Raw genomic sequence first — 20940 nt, 5'->3', positions numbered from 1 at the left:
AGAGGCCGCATTTTCTTAAGTTTTGACTGGTTTCCCGGGTAATCTCGTTTTGTTCTCCCAACTTGCCCCGTTCTCGTTTGAGTGCCCGGATAACGGCTCTGGCTCTTGGCTGAAGGTCACTCGAAGGCCGCCGACAATGGAAGCTAAAAGCATTTCATGTGTAAAAACGCAATGTATTTATCTTCAATTCCGTTGCACCCGCTATTACAGTCAAGCAGAAAAGGATTTTTCACTGACTTTCATTTAATTGTATCTCGCTACAGGAAAAGGGAACGAGAGTTTGGGATGACGCTGCTGAACGTGAGTCCGCGGATTCGATCCCGGCCTCGGCAGACGAACGGGAGCGCAGTCTATAGGTTCGAACAATCCATTGTTCCCCAGTATGGCGTGCCTTACAATCAGGATCCTGGTTCGTAGAACTTCAGATTTGCATCTGTCAATGCCACAACAAATATTCGAACAGGATGAAATACTTAAAGGCAACAAATACAAGATTTTAATTCATTTCTTGCTTCTAATATAATTAGTTTCTGTTTATACTTGGGCAGCGCCGTCAAAAAATGCTTGAAAGTGCAGCTCGACAACTTTCTATGCACATACAGGGCTTAAAAGCATTCGACAGCAGCGTACGATAACTATCGGGCGTAAATATAGGAGAGAACCGGTTAAAGTGGCAGAAATAATGACGTTAGACGCTAAAGGTTTAGTGATCAGGTAAGCATGTAGTCAAGCACAACACGGTGGAGAGCGCAAGCGTACGCTCGTAACAGGCACAAGCTAAAAGGGACATGCTACGACAGGGCGCTCGTTCAAGAGCAATAAAGTTTTGAAATAAACACAAAATATATGCTTTGAGTTCGCCTCTATGGGACCCTATACTCTTTCAATGAATCCACGTGTGATTACATATAAAATGGCAGAGAAATGGGTCGTTCGAAGAACTTTACGGAATTTGTGAAGATAAAAACTCAACTAGTTGCAACCTCTCCCAAGCTCTAGCATTATTTACTCTCAACTGCGGAACAGTTGCGGAACTCCCGTTCATAGCTTTGCTGTAAAACACACCACGTCCAAATCGCGAAAGCAATTGGTACTAGCAGCGCTGTTTTTCGGACAAATCCCAACAATTAAAACGGCCTCCTAGCGCAGCTTTCATCCGACTATTTGGCACTTGGGCACTGTGGATTGAATAGTTTACCTTCATGGGGAATACGTTACAATATTGCACCGGGTGTCGCGAACAGAAGCCATAGAGGGTAAAGGCAGCCGTAGCTGAACAAAAAAGGGCAGCATTGAAGGGGGAACGACAGAAGAAAGCTTCACTGACATCCCTCCGCTACTTCCCGCTTTCTGGTAGAATCCATTGTGCAACATTACCATTGCGCCTAAAGTTCAAACTGAAGTGATCGGACGTCAGCACTTCTGATGCCAACAAGGAAAAAGCCAGCTTTATTGTCTATAGGGCGTTGCTTTTATGCACCCCCCCCCCCAGGTCACAGGATAAGGAGAAGGTAAAAAACGGGAAAGGAAACTGATAGCCACCAGATACTCCGTGAGAGCTGCCGCGCGCGTTGCATGCGCGCTGATTTCGGAACAATCTTCTCCCCAGTGGTTCCCCCCTTAGAGGGGGGAACCGCTGGGGAGGCCTTCGGATCCGAGTGACCTCCTCAGAAGGGGAAAGGCATTATAGGCGTTGGCGTCTCGTAGATGCAGGCGACCCTAATGCAGGTGGGTCATCTAGTTTTTACTGACCCGTGGTGCTTTCCGACCGGATGTTGATGGGACACTGGACTGGTGAATTGGCCAATGAACTGTTCAGAAGTCGCACCTTGACTTGATCTAAGTGACGGCGCACGATCTTCCCCGTAGTGCCATCTGTCGTTGCCCGTCCGGGCGCCTTGTGTTTCCTGGATCGTGGCGGGCGTCCTGGGCTCTTCTTGTAGGAAGGTACCCACACTGGATCGCCTGTCTGCAAGAAGCCGGGTGCGTGAGTATGGCAGGGGTTACCTTCGACCGGAGCAAGAGGTACCATAGTGGTGTCCAGTCTAGAACGCGGCGGGAACGCCATCAACCGCAGGCCAACGAGGTCCTTCGGTAACTACGCAGGATCCTTGACATACGGGTTTATAAGGACCCTTGCCGGTTTTTCTTCAATCCCTGCTTTACGTTTCGCACAGCCCGTTCTGCCAGTACGTCTGACTGCGAGTGTTACGGTACGGTGCACGAGTGCACGATCTTATTCAACCGCAGGAAGTCGGCGAACTCTTTCGCTGTGAACTGAGGGCCGTTGTCCGACACGATTGTTTCCGGCATACCAAACGTGCTGACCGTGGTGCGGAAGGCCTTGATGGTTGAGCACGCTGTGGCGCCTTTCAGGGGCACAACCTTAAACTACTTAGTATGTGCATCTACCAATATCAGCAACATCCACCCTTCAACACGACCGGCGAAATCTACGTGAGGCCTCGACCAACGCCAACCCATTTTCGGCCAAGGCACCGTCTTCTGTCTAGGTAGCATAGGAGCTGCTTGCACGCAAACATGACAACTTTTTACAAGCCGCTCTATGTCAGCATCGATCCGTGGGTACCAAAAGAGTGAGCGGGCTAGTGCGTTGATCGCCCCGATTCCTTGATATGTGTCGTGCAACGTGTAGCATCGCTGTTCTTGCCTCGGTAGGCCCCACCACGCGATGGCCCAGTACATGAGTCCGTGACTAACAGTCAGCTCATCTCTTCTGTTAAAGAATACCTTTAAAGGCTCCTCCTTACCCACCAGGTGCTGCGGCCAAACTTCCTCTACCCATTTCCGCACCTTGCTTAACTATATGGCCTTCGAACTCAACGCTGCTAGCTGTATGGCCAAAATGACCCCATCGTTGAGGCTGTCCGTGGGGAGGACGTAGTCACCACCGTCGCAATCTTCAGATTTATTGGGAAGTGTCGATGTGTTACTGGAATCCGGCTGAGTGCGTCGGCTGGAATGTTGGCCTTGCCGTCCTTGTGCCGGGTGTTGTAGCTGCAGGCACTCGAAATCCGAAAACACCAATGTAGTGAAATGGCGTTGCTCAAGACCAAAGAAAAAATAATAAGTAACGTTGAGGACAAACTGTACACAATAGGAATACTTCTTGACTTTAAAAAGGCATTCGATTCCATTAAACACGATATCTTGTTACAAAAGTTAAATGAGTACGGCATAAGGGGATCTGCTCTTAACGTAATTAAAAATTATTTAACCAACCGACTACAGTACACATACATTTGTCCTTCCAAATCAGCAATGGGCGAAATCATATACGGTGTTCTGCAGGGGTCCATCCTAGGGCCACTTCTTTTTTTATTATACATTAATGACATCATAAACGTGCCTCTAACAGCTGACATAATCATGTATGCTAATGAGACTAATATCTTTTCTCTGGTGGAAACTTGCTTACTCTCCAGCAAGAAGCACATATTTGGCTCAGTAATCTTTCAGACTGGTTTAGAGCAAATAAATTGGAATTAAACACTAAAAAGACAAAATACATCATTTTTCCGCCTCGTAACAACGGTATTGACGATAGCTTAGTGTTACAATACCGTGATGAAGTCATTATACGTACTACGTTCCTTGGTGATACGTTTGAAGAAAACTTAAACTGGTCCAGTCATGTCGACAACGTTAAAACCAGCATTTCAAGATCCATCGGTATTATTAAAAAATTAAAGCGTCTATTACCTTCTCGATTAAAAAAACAATTATACTATAGCCTAGTGCTTTCGCGCCTCCAATATTGTTTATCTGTCTGGTGTACCACGACAAAACCCAACATCCATAGTTTACTAACTTTGCAGAAACGCATGATTCGGGTAATTGAAAATGCGCCCTATAGCAGCCACTCCACTCCGTTTTTCAAGAAGAATTGTATTTTAACTTTAGAAAACCTTATTAAGAAAAAAACAGCCATTGCAATATTTAAAGACGTAAGACTCAATGAAAGCGCCATTTTTAAAGCATACCTCCCGAATGAACACAAATACAACACAAGGCAATTAACTTGCAACAAAGGCAAGATCCGTACCAATTGCGGCATGCAAGAGCAGGCATTCATAGTTCCAGATTTTCTGAATCATCACCCTGGCTTACTCACTATAATAAAGGAATCACCGTCCCTACGCACATTAAAAAAAAAGTGAACATGTATTTGCTGCCGCTTCAGGTATGACTTCATTCTATTGTACACAAATCGCATCCAGTATTTCTGTTACATATTTCATGTACTTTTCTTTTTTTTGTGTGTATGTATCCACTTTGTGTGCCATGCTTTCCCTGTGTGCTTGAGTGTTTTGTGCACTGGGAACGGGTCGGGGAAGGGGACTGACACTTAGTCAGGCATTCGTGCCTTTTTGTCAGCCTCTTTGACAGAGATTCTCTGCATTTTTTTTCTGTCAAAATAAACATTCATTCATTCATTCATTCATTCATTCATTCATTCATTCATTCATTCATTCATTCATTCATTCATTCATTCATCAGGGCTCAGCGCTGGATACGGCCCGCAGCCATGGCAGGTGGAGGCTTGCCAGGATGAAAGAGGCCCACGAGCGGTATAGTCTGTTATCAAGGTGAAAACACTGCCGAGCAGATATGCACGAAATTTGAGCACACCGAATACCAATGCCAGGGCTTCCCACTCTAACTGTGAATAGTTACACTCCGCTTGGTTGAGTATGTGGAAGCGGAAGCCAACCGGGCGTAACACACGCTGGCCCACATCGTGTGGCAGCACCGCGCCGATTCCGACTGGCAATGCGTCACACTCTAGCATTAGTGGATTGTCGCCGTCAAAATGAGCTAGCCACTTGGCTTCCTTGAGCCTCGTCTTTACCTCGTCAAAGACTTCCTGCTGTGTGCGGCCCCAGCGCAATTTGACATTTGTGCGGAGAAGCTCGTACAGGGGTGCCATCACCGAGGACGCGTTCTTAAAGGACTTGTGGTAATAAGTGACCAGCCCCAACAATGACTGCAGCTCCGGTGCGCTTTGCGACTTCTTGACTTCGAGGATTGCATCATTGTTTTTCGTCGTCGGCTGCACCCCGTGAGCACTTGCTCTGTGACCCCGGAGGTCAACTTCCGATTGGCGAAATTTGGACTTGTCTGGGTGCAAACGCGCTCCCGACTCTCGCAACCGCTCCAGTATATTGCGAAGTGTAGTGCAATCATCCTTTTGTTGTGCAACAATGAGATTATCGAGATAGGCTTGCACCCCTGACAAGCCTTGGAGTATCGCCTCCCTGCGGCTCTGAAACAACGCCGGTGGTGACGAAACCCCGTATGGTAGTCGAGTGGAACAAAAGAGCCCCTTCTGAGCGTTTACGCTCGTAAGTAGCTGGGGATTCTTCATCCAAAGGCAGCTGGTTGCACGCGTTGCGGAGGTCAATCGTAGTAAAAACTTCTCCTCCATTTAACGTAGCAATTGTGTCATAAACGCGTGGAAGAGGATAGTGCGCCGTAAGACAGGCTTGCTTCACTCTGACCTTGAAATCCCCGCAACGTCTTATGCTGCCGTTGCGTTTCACCACTGGAACTATGGGCTCAGCCCATTCGGAATATGGCACAGGTTTGAGAATGCCGCCTTCTACTATGCGATTAATTTCTTCGGCTACTTGGGTACGTAACCCGTACGGCACAAAACGAGCTTTGCAAAACCTTGGAATGGCGGTTTCTTTTAGGCGAAAGTGGGCAGGAGGACCCTTGATAAGGCCCAGATCTGGTTCAAACACCTTAGGAAATTCTTTTAACAGGTCTTGGACATCGACCTTTTTTCTGAATCTATGATGAAGGGCTCACGATTGGCCAACACGCTGAAAACCGATACATCCAGTAGGTTGACCACTTTGATGAGGTCTCGGCCATACAGGTTGGGCCCTCTGCATCCGAGGACGGTCAAGGTGCCTGCCACGGAACACCCTCCTCTGGAAACGCTGAGCTTCGACGGTCCGCGCACCGGAAGTTTCCCGAGGAAACAAGTTAAGTTCAACGGGCAGTCTTGGAGCTTAGGCCAGGCCGCCCGATGTTTTATGTACGTTGTCCAAGTGATGATTGAAACGGACGACCCCGTGTCTAGCTGCATGATGACCGGAACTCTGTCCCACTCCAACGTACGCACCAGCGGCTTGACTGCCCGGAGGGACCCGGCGTAGTCATCAGCAGCCCCCAGCATGAGTAGGCCCTCAGCCTCGGCGTCGTCATTCCTCGAACCCAGCATACTGACGTTCCGATGTGACGCTCTTGGCGCGGCAGGCAATTTATCCGTGCGACGGAAGCACACCCTCGCGAGGTGCCCACGTTGACGGCACTTGCAGCCTACATCTCAGTGGAAACGGCATGTTTCTGCGCTGTGTCCCTAACCTCCCTGACCTTGACATCTGAAGCATGACATTCTGCGTCGCTTCCTTTAGAGACGCCAAAGGAAGAGACGGGGTAAGGAGAAGGGAATACGGGGGAAGGGAAAGTGATAGCCACCAGATACTCCGTGATAGTTGCTGCGCGCTGCGTGCGCGCTGACGTTAGGACAGAAACCCAGGTCGGTTACCTTACAGCATAGTCCAGGTATCTTATGACTAGTACTTAGACGAGGCACAAGGAAAATCACAAAGTGTGTTTTCTTTCTTTTATATGCTCAGAATAAGTGATACATGCAATGCTACACAATCTAAATTAAATATTCTGGATACTTGTTCGTATAAGAACCGTTATATCCTACCTGCTGTGGGAACACTGCTGCTGACTGTGTGACCTTCCCGTGTGCCCATAGCGACGATGCCTCACCAAGAATTCGGGCGAAGAGAAGCAGGCACCGCAGGTTTCACAAGTGGACACTGAAGAGACGGTGCCGGCCTCGATAAGGTCATCTGCAACGTGATCGCAGCCAAGCTGGTATAAATTCCTCTGCTGTTTACAAACTTAGGCCCTCACGGATTCCCGTTTTGCCCACTGGTAATTACCCGCTAGGTTGCAGCGGTGGCGTAGAGGTAGAACACCCGCCACGCGTGCAAGAGATCCGTGGTACGAATCCCGGTGCCGCGCAATTTTCCACCGGATTAAAAAAATCCGCGAGTTGATAAAATTGCATAAACAGGCCTGGAGTATGATGCCGGCGACCAGAACCGGTAACACACTCCCTCACCAGAGCAGGATTGGCCACCCTGGTGCAGTACTTGGCCACAACCTCCTATATGAACACAACAATAAAGCCCCGGCCCTCAGTCCCCAGCAGCTGCGAAGCAACTGACCACGGCGGCGGTCAGACCTGCGACGCAGCAGAGGGTGCTAAGAATCCCTGGCTCCGGACAGACCGCCAATGGAATATGAACCTGGCAACGTTTAACGCTAGAACGCTATCTAGTGAGGCGAGTCTAGCAATGCTATTGGAGGAATTAGAGGGCTATAATAGGGCTCAGTGAAGTTAGGAGGCCAAAAGAAGCATATATAGTGCTAAAAAGCGGGCACGTCCTGTGCTACCGGGGCTTAGCGGAGAGACGAGAACTAGGAGTCGGGTTCCTGATTAATAAGAATATAGCTGGTAACATACAGGAATTCTATAGCATTAACGAGAGAGTGGCAGGTCTTGTTGTGAAACTTAATGAGAGGTACAAAATGAAGGTTCTACAGGTCTACGCCCCTACATCCAGTCATGATGACAAGGAAGTCGAAAACTTCTATGAAGACGTGGAATTGGCGATGGGTAAAGTCAAAACAAAGACACCATACTGATGGGCGACTTCAATGCCAAGGTAGGCAAGAAGCAGGCTGGAGACAAGGCAGTGGGGGAATATGGCATAGGCACTAGGAATATCAGGGGAGAGTTATTAGTAGGGCTTGCGGAACAGAATAATATGCGGATAATGAATACCTTCTTAAGCAAGCGGGATAGTCGAAAGTGGATGTGGAGGAGCCCGATTGGCGAGACTCAAAATCAAATAGACCTTATACTCTGCGCTAACCCTGGCATCATACAACACGTGGACATGCTCAGCAAGGTGCGCTGCAGTGATCATATGATGGTAAGAACTCGAATTAGCCTAGACCTGAGGAGGGAACGGAAGAAACTGGTACATAAGAAGCCGATCAATGAGTTAGCGGTAAGAGGGAAAATAGAGGAATTCCAGATCAAGCTACAGAACAGGTATTCAGCTTTAACTCAGGAACACGACCTTAGTGTTGAAGCAATGAACGACAATCTTGTGGGCATCATTAAGGAGTGTGCAATAGAAGTCAATGGTAACTCTGTTATGCAGGACACTAGCAAGCTATCGGAGGAGACGAAAGATCTGATCAAGAAACGCCAATGTATGAAAGCCTCTAACCCTACATATAGAATAGAACTGGCAGAACTTTCGAAGTTAATCAACAAGCGTAAGACCGCTGACATAAGGAAGTATAATATGGATAGAATTGAACATGCTCTCAGGAACGGAAGAAGCCTAAAAGCAGCGAAGAAGAAACTAGGAATTGATAAGAATCAGATGCATGCGTTAAGAGACAAAGCCGGCAATATCATTACTAATATTGATGAGATAGTTCAAGTGGCTGAAAAGTTCTATAGAGATTTATACAGTACCAGTGGCACCCACGACGGTAACGGAAGAGAGAATAGCCTAGAGGAATTGGAAAGGTAACGCCGGAAGAAGTAAAGAAAGCCTTGGGAGCTATGCAAAGGGGGAAGGCAGCTGGGGAGGATCAGGTAACAGCAGATTTGTTGAAGGATGGTGGGTAGATTGTGCTAGAGAAACTGGCCACCCAGTATACGCAATGCCTCATGTCTTCGAGCGTACCGGAATCTTGGAAAAACCCTAACATAATCCTAATCCATAAGAAAGGGCACGCCAAAGACATGAAAAATTATAGACCGATCAGCTTGCTGTCCGTTACCTACAAATTACTTACTAAGGTAATTGCAAATAGAATCAGGAACACCTTAGACTTCCGTCAACCAAAGGACCAAGCAGGATACCGTAAAGGCTACTCAACAATAGACCATATTCAGACTATCAATCAGGAGATAGACAAATGTGCGGAATGTAACCAACCTTTATATATAGCTTTCATTGATTACGAGAAAGCATTTGATTCAGTCGGAACCTCAGCAGTCATGGAGGCATTGCGGAATCAGGGTGTAGATGAGCCGTATGTAAAAATACTGAAAGATATCTATAGCGGTTCCACAGCCACCGTAGTCCTCCATAAAGAAAGCAACAAATTCCCAATAAAGAAAGGCGTCAGGCAGGGAGATACGATCTCTCCAATGCTATTCACAGCATGTTTACAGGAGGTATTCAGAGACCTGGATTGGGAAGAATTGGGGATATAAGTTAATGGAGAATACCTTAGTAACTTGCGATTCGCTGGTGATATTGCCTTGCTTAGTAACTCAGGGGACCAACTGCAATGCATGCTCACTGACCTGGAGAGGCAATGCCGAAGGGTGGGTCTAAAAATTAACCTGCAGAAAACTAAAGTAATGTTTAAAAGTCTCGGAAGAGAACAGCAATTTACGATAGGTAGTGAGACACTGGAAGTGGTAAGGGGATACATCTACTTAGTACAGGCCGTGACTGCAGATCTGGAGGACCATGAGACTGAAATAGTCAGAAGAATAAGAATGGGCTGGGGTGCGTTTGGCAGACATTCTCAGATCATGAATAGCAGGTTGCCATTATCCCTCAAGAGAAAAGTTTATAACAGCTGTGTCTTACCAGCACTCACGTACGGGGCAGAAACCTGGAGCCTTGCGAAAAGGGTTCTACTTAAATTGAGAACGACGCAACGAGCTATGGAAAGAACAATGATAGGTGTAACCTTAAGAGATAAGAAAAGAGCAGATTGTGTGAGGGAACAAACGCGAGTTAATGACATCTTAGTTGAAATCAAGAAAAAGAAATGGGCATGGGCAGGACACATAATGAGGAGGGAAGATAACCGGTGGTCATTAAGAGTTACGGAATGGCTTCCAAGGGGAGGGAAGCGTAGCAGAGGGCGGCAGAAAGTTAGGTGGGTGGATGAGATTAAGAAGTTTGCAGGGACGACATGGCCACAACTAGTACATGACCGGGGTAGTTGGAGAAGTATGGGAGAGGCCTTTGCCCTGCAGTGGGCCTAACGTGGCTGATGATGATTACCCGCTCAATGTACTAAGCCAGAAGGGCAAAAGTTAGGCGCATAATATCCGAAGACCAATACTTCTGATGTTTCCTATAATTTGCGGCAAACGTGACATGCAAAATTGTGGTTACGCACAGGAGAACAACAGGCGGGCTTGTTTTAACGCACTCCTGCTACTCGCCAGTCTTAGTGCATGCAGAATTTATCGGGCTTTTTCAGCGGGCCGCAAATTCCTGTTTGTGAACAGCGAAGGAGTCTTATTTGTCTTGTCAGCATCCGTTGGTATTGGCTGTCGTCTTATTTTGAAATAATTGCAGTAGAGCCGCGTCTATTTTCCGCAATAAATGGCCTGTAAACGCAAAGCTCTAGTCAGTCTATCGCCCTTATCAGATGCAGTGGTCTTCACAGCACCACAGCTATGTCCCAGAAAACTGCGCAGAGTACATATACAACTGCTCAGCTACCTCCGAGTTCAGCGTCTTTGGCGCCAGTGCTACAATGCGGAGCGACCGATTGGGCTCTTTCAGCAGTGTGTGGATCCTGCGTGCTTTTGGCTAGTTATTGCTATCGCCCGCACTCATCGTCAGCTCTATCAGTGTGAATAAGTCTAAACGTTCCGGTTCTGTATTTTTATTCGCGCCACCATAATACTAGCGGCAACACATTCTTTCGCTAGTTCCGTAGGTCCACATCTCTCGTAGATCTTCAGAATTGAGCTGCACGCTTTATTGCCAACGACTACAACCCACTTTCCTAGCACAATAAAAATATCATTAACGCTTCCTTACATAGTCTCACAGAGATATAACAATTCTCTGCGTACTAGACCTAATATTGTACATTAACCATCTACCTACATTCCTGTTGGCGATATGGTACTTCGAGCTGCCTAAACACTAAGATATACAGTGTGCCTCAGCTAACGTTAGCCAAGCTCTTAAATATCAAATATATAAGACGACGAAACCAATGGCGTTCTGCCCGCAGTGACATCGCGCAAAAGGAGGATGTTTTTTATTGCAATGACAATTATATGGACCCCCCAGCTGTACTTCTGCTATCGTCGTCGTCGTCGTCGTGAGGTTCTGTATAACGTACAGGGGCAAATGAAGTCGTCACCGCGTGCCGCATGTGCGAGAGAGATGTTGAGCCGGCGTACGCGGCTCAACTCGTGTGTGCAGGCGACAAGGCGGGCCCGAAAGCACGCCTTCTCCTGTTGTAAGCGAGGCACGGGGGTGAAGCCTAGAACGACAGAAAGCTGAGCTAGTTGGTAAGGATTCATTATGCAAAAGAGAGGTGAGGCATGCAAACAGGACACAAGAGTAGACAAGTGGACAACACGAACGCCAACTATCAACTGAAGGGATCACTGAGGCGAAAAAAGAAAGAAGACACAAAACTCATCTGCGCAAGCTCAGGAATGGTATCACCATTTGTCAGTCGGGTACATTTGCCGGTCTACGTGAGAGATAACTGTTAAGGCGCCTAATCTCTTCCTGATGTAAAGTAATCCAAGGCTGACACGCGCATGCACTTCCACCATTATAGATATGCCATGCCGCTACCATAAGACGCGTATCTTCATTCTTATGCCTGTACAATGTCGCGCATTCATCTAACTCTGGCGCGCAGTTACAATCGTGGCAATGTAGGGAAGGATTAGAAGGCGATCCACCGGTTAACGAGCTTTTATGTTCCATTAGCCTCTGATTGATACACCGGCCCGTTTTCCCTACGTAGAACTGGCCACAGATAAGGGGAATATTATAAGCTACACCCATACGACAGTCAGTAAAACTGTTGTCCTTATTGTGCTTCACTGGACAAATATCCGTGATTATATTGCCTTTTACCTCCTTCTTTTTCCTCTGTACGGAAGCGCATATCTTACCTAGCTTATTGGGAGCAGTGAAAGCAACATTAACATCATATCTACTTGCAACTTTTTTAAGCCTTTGCGACATTGAATGAATATACGGAATAGCCACTACGCTTTTTTTGCAATTACTTCTTTCTGTAATCACGTCCGTCCCCCTCGAAACTGACTTCTTTAGGCGCTCAGCCACAGTGGCCACTGCTACACTAGGATAACCTGCTTCTAATAGGCGCCAGTCCTGCGCATTAAAACTGGCGCTTATTTTGTGCATGCAGGACCTGGTGAGAGAAGCCTTAAGGCACGACATGGCACGATGTGTCTAAAGGTCCGTTGCGCGGCCCTGGGAGACGGTCGCCATTGCAACCGCCACTACGCCCATTGGAATAGGGTACCCGTGCTTCCACTCGGACTTCCTATGGAGGATGAAACTTCCGGAGCTTCAACAAAGTAAGAGGAAACACCTTTATAATATTTCACCGTCAAATAACGTACTGGTTATTGGAGATGCCATCGTAAGTGATACCCATAGAAAAACCCTTGCTTTAGGTCCTAAACACTGTTTTAAGACTAACGTAAAGCCCGTTGACGTTTTAAGCATACCGCGCTGGATAACCAGGTTCGTCCCGGAAGAAGAACGCTCGCGCTGTATTTCAGATGGCATTGCTAGCATTAAAGAATCACAATCTCATTTTAAGGCGTCTGACCCAGTCCGATCATTAGTTAATTACATTGTGGAGCATAAACTTCGACCAGAAATATGTGACAAGGAAGGTTGTTTCGTAATAATGCCAGATGACATGTTTTCAGAAAAAGCGATTTCAGCCATAAAAAAGAATTTACAGCCAGTAAAAGTCAAGCTGTCAGCAGTTAAGCAACGTGCGGCTGACCTCATGTCAAGACATAATCTTGATAGGGTTGTCTCTAATGTCAAGAAACAAAATGCCTCACCTCAGAACTGTTTTTCTCGGCGAAGACCCATAAGCAAGAAATTCCTTTTCGTGCTATAGTGTCAGAGAAAGCGACGTGGCAGGGAAAGGAACATGGCAGGTCTGTGTCGCTAGGTACCTACAGAACTGCTTAGCTTCACTAATTTTTTCAGACCCCTTTTGCTTGCGCAATTCTCAGGCACTAGTGCAGTATTTGAGAGAGGAAAATCCTGGTGATTGTAGAGCTTTTAGTATGGATATCGAAGACCTGTATTATTCCTTGCCGCATGACGGGTTGCTAAATTCAGCAAATGAGTGCGTTAAAGAACAAGTGCAAGAGTAGGCTTTTACTGACATATGCGTTGTTCCCACACGAGCTTTTCTAGAAATTCTTTCGATGTACTTGAAGTCGACGCTGACTGGGTGGAAAGATGGCGTTTTTCTGCAGAAATCAGGTATTTGTATTGGCTCAAAGGTTGCCCCTATTCTTAGCAATATTTACCTCAGTAAGGTTGACAGCTGCTCAGACAAAGCCTTAGGTGATAGCGTTATCAAGATATTTCGTTACGCTGACGATTACCTGATTTTCTTCAATAGGCAAGAATTCGATTCCGCTGCTACCTCAGTAAGTGAGCAATTTAATCTTTATGGAGGAGGATTAAAGTTTACCAAGGAATTTCCTCAGCGACGCGTAATTCAGTTTCTTGACATTTCCTTGGTCTTCGAACAAAATCACCTTTGTTGGCAGTACTCCCCAAGTTCTTCGAAGCAGTTGCTAAACATTCAATCCAAGCATTCCAAATTAGTAAAAGACGGAATTGCCATGTCGTGCCTTAAGTCTTCTCTCACCCGATGCTGCATGCAGAAAATGAGCGCCAGTTTTAATGCGCACGTCCGGCGCCTATTAGAAGAAGTTATCCTAGTGTAGCAGTGGCCACTATGGCTGAGCGCCTAAATAAGTCGGTTTCGAGGGGGACGGACGCGATTACAGAAAGCAGTAATTGCAAAAAAAAAAAAGAGTAGTGGCTATTCCGTACATTCATTCAGTGTCGCACAGGCTTAAAAAAGTTACAAGTAGATAAGATGTTAATGTTGCTTTCACTGCTCCCAATAAGCTAGGTAAGATATGCGCAGCCGTACAGAGGAAAAAGGAGGAGCTAAAAGGCAAAATAATAACGGATATTTGTCCAGTGAAGCACAATAAGGACAACAGTTTTACTGACTGTCGTATGGGTGTGGTTTATAATATTCCCCTTATCTGTGGCCAGTTCTACGTAGGGTAAACGGGACGGTGTATCAATCGGAGGCTAATGGAACATAAAAGGTCGTTAACCGGTGGATCGCCTCCTAATCTTTCCCTACATTGCCAAGATTGTAACTGCGCGCCAGAGTTAGATGAATGCGCGATAATGCACAGGCATAAGAATGAAGATACGCGTCTTATGGTAGAGGCATGGCATATCTATAATGGTGGAAGTGCATGCGTGAGTCAGCCTTCGAATATTTTACATAAGGAAGAGATTAAGTGCCTTAACAATTATCTCTCACGTAGACCGGCACATGTACCCGACTGACACGTGGTGATACCAATCCTGAGCTTGCGCAGATGAGTTTTGTGTCTTCTTTCTTTTTTCGCCTCAGTGCTCCCTTCAGTTGATAGTCGGCGTTCGTGTTGTCCACTTCTCTACTCTTGTGTCCTGTCTGCACGCCTCACCTCTTTTTTGCATAATGAACGGGGGTGAAGCTGTTGGCGAGGCGAGGGCGGTGGAGCGGGGCGGTCTCCTCCAGCGGTGCTCTCGGCCGTGCGGGCGCCGTATATTGAAGGACAAAGTGCGCGCCCGCGGAGGCCTCCTCTTCAACGCGATCTTCGACGTTTGCACAGTGCGCGTATAGTGCCAGTAGCTTCGCAGGTGCTGTGATTTCGAAGTTTCGTTCGTGCTGAAGCGAGATGCACGAATGTCAATTCGGTCGCTGCTGCTGCTGGGATTCCTGACTCCAGCATTTTGACAGCGAGCTTCCGCGGTCATCGAGGAAGATGTGTTCATGTTTACCTATGCGAGCGTGACCCGGTGCTTTTCAATTTAGTTAAAACACCTTGGCGGGCTAGTTGAATTCAACTCATCATAGAATGCGTAAGCGCGACAGAACGAGAAAGTAGAAATAAATAGACACACAAAGACAGCGCTGTCTGTGTGTGCTTGTTTTCTTCTACATCCTTGTTCAGTCGCACTTATAGGTTACAACATTGTTAATTTACTTAGTAAGCAAACGTTTACAAGTTTATATGGTGATAAAACTACTTTCCTTAGCATGGCTATCCACTAACTTGCTATAGCGATCAGTCCTTCGCCCTTCGCGCGAAACTGCGACTTCTTCATAATTCAACTATCCCTAATTAGATTAGATTAGTTAACAAACTTCGTAATTACTGAACTGAGGGCACGAATCTCTGAAGAAAACTAACAATTGTGTTTTGGAAGACCCCGTTCAGTTGTATTGAGGGTCGTATGTCTGGCGTTATTATTTTTTCCGCGATTTGAAGAAAACGAGCGAAAGACTTTAATAGCTTAAAGGATATTGCGCGACAAAAAACAACACGGACGTGAGAGAAGACGACACACCAAGCGCAAACTTCCAACCAAGTTTATTGTGCCACTGCGTCGATTTTATACACGGGAGGCAGGGTATACCGCGCATGCACTTACAAAAAAATGAAGTGCGAATAGTTATCCACTCGGATTCTGCTGTATCTACCCCGAAGACCATAGTTCCCGATTCAGACTACCACATCAATCCAAGTCTCCCCAGATGTCTTTTTCGACGATACAGACTGCTTTACGTCTTCATCGAGAATTCGACAAACACCAGTCGCGAAGCATCGCCTAATAACCGAAGAGTGCACTCCACCAGAGCCTTTGCTGACTTTCGACGCGAGAACGTGAAGCTGTAAGCAAATAAGTCGACAAAATGCTTTGCGACGACATCAGCCAGGCGCCGAAAAGCCCGTGGCCATCTCCTGTTGTCTTGGTGAAGAAAAAGGACGGAGCCCTACATTTCTGCGTCGGTTATCGCCGACTGCACAAGATCACTAAGAAAGACGTATACCCCCATCCATAGATATACGATGCATTGTATCGGCTCTGCAACGCTAAATACTTCTCGTCAATGGATCTCAAGTCTGACTACTGGCAAATACAGGTCGACGATAGAGATCGCGAAAAGACCACCTCCATCACGCCAGACGGCCGCTACGAGTTCAAGGTCATGCCATACGGGCTGTGCTCGGCGCCTGCGGCGTTCCAGCGCGTCGTCGACACGGTGTTAGCAGGATTCAAGCGGCAGACATGTCTTTACTTGGATGACGTCGTCGTCTTGACCGAAAATTTGTGGCTTTCGACAGCACTAGAGGCCATGAATTCATCAGGCCTCACTCTGAAGCCAGAAAAAAGCCGCTTCGCGTAAGATGAGCTTCTATTCCTGGGCCACGTCATCAGCAGATCTGCAGTCCGCCCCGACCCGCAGAAGACAGCCATTGACCCACCGCCGTAACTGGACGAGGATGAAGACGCCTTCCATGGAATAATAAGCGCGGAAGACTTCCCTTAAGAGCAACGAGCAGAGCCGGAGCTAAAAAGCGTCGTCGAGTATTTGGAAGGGAACACCGACGTTCTGCTTAGGGCATTTAAGAGAGCATTGTCTTCGTTATCGCTTAAAAACGACCTCCTCGTAAAGAAGAACTCACCAGTTCGCGCCAAATACATTCTTGTTGCTTCCTCCGTGCTGCGTCTAGAAGTACTACACGCCCGATGTCTACGCTAGATGACTATCCGACCGCTTGACATCTCGGGTTCTCCTAGGCGCTCTCAAGGATACAGGAAAGGTATTGCTGGCTGCGCATTACCGCCGACGCCGCTTGTTACGTCAAGACATGCCGAGAGTGTCAGCGACGCAAGACACCACCGACAAGGCCAGCAGGATTACTGCAGCCGATCTTGCCGACCATTTCAGCAGATCGGGATGGATTTGTTGGGACCGTTACCGACGTCAACATCTGGAAATAAGTGGATCGTCGTGGCGACGGACTATCTCACCCGCTTCACAGTAACAAAATCTTCGCCGAAAGGTTGCGCAGCCGAAGTGGCGAAATTCTTTGTCGAGAACATCGTACGGGGACATGGCGCCCCAGAAATCCTCATCACTGACAGAGGAACGGCCTTTACAGCGGAGCTCACCCTAGCCGTTCTGCTATACAGCCAGGGAAGCCACAGGAGCGCAACTGCCTGCCATCCGCAGACAATGGTCTTACGTAGCGCCTGAATGAAACCCTCGCCGGCGTGCTAGCAATCTACGTCGACGTCGAACACAAGACGTGGGATGGCTTCCTGGCGTACGTAAACTTCGCTTAAAACACGGCGGCCAAGAAAGAACGTAAATGACGCCCTTCATGCTGGTTTACGGCAGGAAGCCTACGACGACTCTCGACGCCATGCTACCACACGTCACCGACGAAGAGAGTATTGGCGCCGCCACCTATCTCCAGCTCGCCGAAGAAGCCCGACAGCTCACCCGCCTGCGGATCAAGAACCAGCAAAGGACGGACAGCCGACAATACAACCTTCGACGACGTTACGTCGAGTACCAGCCCGGCGACCATGTTTTGGTTTGGACCCCAGGACGCCGACGAGTACTTAGCGAGAAGCTTTTGCGCCGCTATTTCGGAGCCTACAAGATCATCCGATGCATTGGCGCACTCGACTATGATGTCGTACCAGACAACATTTCGCTATCACAGCGGCGCCGCTCACTACCTGAAATAGTCCACGTTCTGTTCGGGTGCTCCTATCTAAATACATGTAAAAGCAGAATTCGTTTTTCTCGGCAACCACTGCACCAAATTTGACGAAATTTGTTGCATTTAAAAGAAAAAACCTAAAATCTAATGACGGTTTGTTTGGGATTTTCGATTTAGGTCGTCAATTTTTTATTAAAAATTGGCAAAAATCGAAAATTTTCAAAAAACGAAACTGTCAAGTTTACAACTCTGTAACTCAGCAACGAAAATTGATAATAAAATTCCGTGAACTGCATCTAATAATACATCTAAAGCGGACAAAATTGATACGTTACACATGAATGTCAAAAAATATAGTAAAATGGAAATATAGGCTTTGAAGAACCCAATGTAAACAACGTAACAAATTCACGTAAGATATAAAATGACGTATCGAATTTGTCCGCTTTCAATGATCTGATGGATCTCGTTTACAGAACCGCGATATCTGCTCTTGATGCAGAGTTATGAATTTGTAAACTTTGTGCTTCTATTTTTTTAAAACTTTCGAATTTTTGAAAATCTTTTTAAAAAAATTCAGGACCTAAATAGAGATTCCGCGACCAACAGTCACTAGAATTTCACTTGCCCTCTCAAATGCAACAAATTTCATTAAAATCGGTCCGGGGGTTATCTCAGGAAAACGTTTTTGCGTTTTTACATGTATTTGAATAGGCCGCGTCGGAGTTGGGCCCGAGCTAAAGCTTCCTCTTAAGGCGTTCTACAAGCGCTAATGAAGTTTGGGTCATTGCGTAGCTTACCTTTGGACTATGTTACTTTGGACTTTGTTTCTTTGATAAGTGTCCTGTTGTGTTTCGCTCTCCTGTTATATTTGTAGCATCGCGAAGATGCTTTTTGAGAGGGGGGCATTGACACGTGGACTAACTTATGTTTCTTGTGTGAACGCATTTCACCGTCTAACAAATGTTATCGGTCTGCGCGGGACGCGCCTGCATGTATTAGAAGTTTCGAGAATGTTACCGATGGTTCTATCCGGTGTCTGTTGTCGCCGAACCCTGTGTAATCTGATTGCATGTATAAGCGACGCGAATGGTGCAGATCTTTCTGGAAGACACGCGGGCACCAACGATTGTTCTGGAACGTTCGATGGCTCGTGTCTAAAAGCCGACGCGTTTGACAGGCAGATCAGATTTCGACGATCGCCGACTGTGTTCGCAGCTATGGATGTGCTTTAAGTGTAGCCTGTTTTGTAGACACTGGTTCGCCCAATAAAATTTAGTTTCGTCATTCACAGTATTGCTACTGTGTTCTTTACCGTCACTGATACCTGACAGTATTAATGAACAGAAACGTAGTATGCATGGTATGCGCGGAACACCGACGCGGAATCTCGACGGCGTCTTTTATTGCCATAGCAGTTATATGGACACTCCAGGAGAATTTCCGTGATGTTCTGTGTAGAGGCCAAGAGCGATAAGATCCCGGCGGCAAGTGCCGTTTGCTTTGGGTGCGAGGGAATACCATGCCACGGTGACAAGAGATGGATGGTGGCTTGGTGCGCATGGCGAGGCCGAGGGAGGTCGCGCGCGTCCGATCTTGCAGTTAGTTTCTGAAGTGGGTTCGACGGCTCGGGACAGCTGATGTGCTTCGTGTACGCTGCGCTGCCGCCCGCTTAGTTTGCGCTGAAGCAAGAAGCCGCGGGGAGGAGAATTCGCTGGCCGCTGCTGCCGTTTTTCATGACGTCAGCATTCTGAGGGCGAATGTCCGCGGTAGCCTAGTGAGATGAGTTCGTGTTCGCCTGTGCGCGAGTGGTAGCGTGCTTGTTGATTTAGTTAGCAAGCGAATGTTTATAACAGTTTACACAGCTAATAAAACTACTAACGTTACTGCGTATATCTAATATGCAACATCTAATAACCTGCTACCGCAATCAATGCTGCACGTTTCATGCGAAATTGCTACATTTTTTGACGGGCATGGATGGTTAAAACATCTCTAGAGACGCGCAGTGCCATTGGCTCTGCGCGTCCGCAAGCCTTGTGCACACACCGCCAGGCTGATCTCATTCGGATACGCCTTGTTTTGGCTTCAGTTGTAGCGACACGTGTCGTGAAAACACTGTAGCCTTGATTCTAGGCAGGCGAGGCACACCGCGGTGCGTACGCTGGTCTGAGTAGAACGAACAGTAAGCGTCTAGATAAGTCTTCTATAATAACAATTTAGATCACGGAAGTAAGTTAACACATATGCCCAAAGCGCTTCATTTCATACGCGGCAAGCAGCCAAAGATCCTCGGTTTCTACGCTCACAGTGCCCGTGCGCAGTCTAGACCAAACGTCGTAATCTTAACACACACAAATCTGACAAATCCGCTACACACAGACCACACCCTACAGCTAAGACGAATAACAAGGAGGGGGCTCACCTTCGGTCACACCGGTGCGCCCAACCTTTGGGCTGGCGAGTCGGCTGTCGCATTCCTCCCCTGAAGTATGCCGGCGCATCTCATGCAAGCCTTCTCCGGCAGACATAATCAGGCGCGGTAAAGCCGACGCACAGCAGCGGGTTTACCTCTTCTTCCTCTACTTCTTTGCCACTACATAATATGGCACGTACCCACTGTCGAACATTGGCATTATGTCAAATTTCTTATGTAAATTGTGGCTAAAGATCCTTGGCAAAAAATATTTTTTTAACAAAACTCTGGTACTGTTGAATATTCCGAATACAATTGAAATTGTTCGTCTGCGTAATGTGGACGCGCGCCACGCGCTGCGCAGTTACGCTGTGCTAGAGATATGTGCAAGTCACGGTGCAGTCAGCGTTAGGCGCGAGAGTAGCACATATCCTCTCTCACGCCGGAACCGCTAGACCGCAGTGCATCGCGCGCTAGCTTGGCAGGAATGGTGGCTTACACTCTGGGTGCAATGACACGAGGAGCGTGCGCACGCTTGGCGGAGCGTCTATGGTCGAACGAAACAGCGTTCGCGCGCCGCCTACTAGTGCGCACGCGCTCCGGCAGCTGCTGATCGCCGCGTTGCTGCGGGTCACGTTAAATATACCCGAACTCTACCAGGGAAAAAATTTGCGCTGATCCTGGCGTCGCCCGTGTGACGTATTGTGCGTCATAGTGACCACGCCGGACAATATCGGCGCCTTAAGCGGCTTCATACCGGGCTAGCCAGGCTCCTCCTTTA

General features: G+C 47.4%; 1 protein-coding gene across 1 annotated transcript in view; it reads right to left on the bottom strand.

Moving 5' to 3' along the window:
- LOC142567657 (uncharacterized) overlaps positions 1–20634 on the bottom strand; it is a 69564-nt gene extending 48930 nt beyond the window's left edge. Inside the window, exons 1-2 of the mRNA XM_075677838.1 lie at positions 20169–20634; positions 6752–6899 (exon numbers count right to left, since the gene is read on the bottom strand). Coding sequence (XP_075533953.1) covers positions 6752–6899; positions 20169–20274 — 254 coding nt within the window. The 5' untranslated portion in view covers positions 20275–20634. The remainder of the gene's footprint in view (positions 1–6751; positions 6900–20168) is intronic.
- Between the last annotated feature and the right edge of the window lie 306 nt (positions 20635–20940).

Source organism: Dermacentor variabilis, unplaced genomic scaffold (genome assembly GCF_050947875.1).
Source record: "Dermacentor variabilis isolate Ectoservices unplaced genomic scaffold, ASM5094787v1 scaffold_14, whole genome shotgun sequence".
Lineage (NCBI taxonomy): Eukaryota > Metazoa > Arthropoda > Arachnida > Ixodida > Ixodidae > Dermacentor > Dermacentor variabilis.
This window is presented reverse-complemented; position numbering and strand designations above follow the sequence as displayed.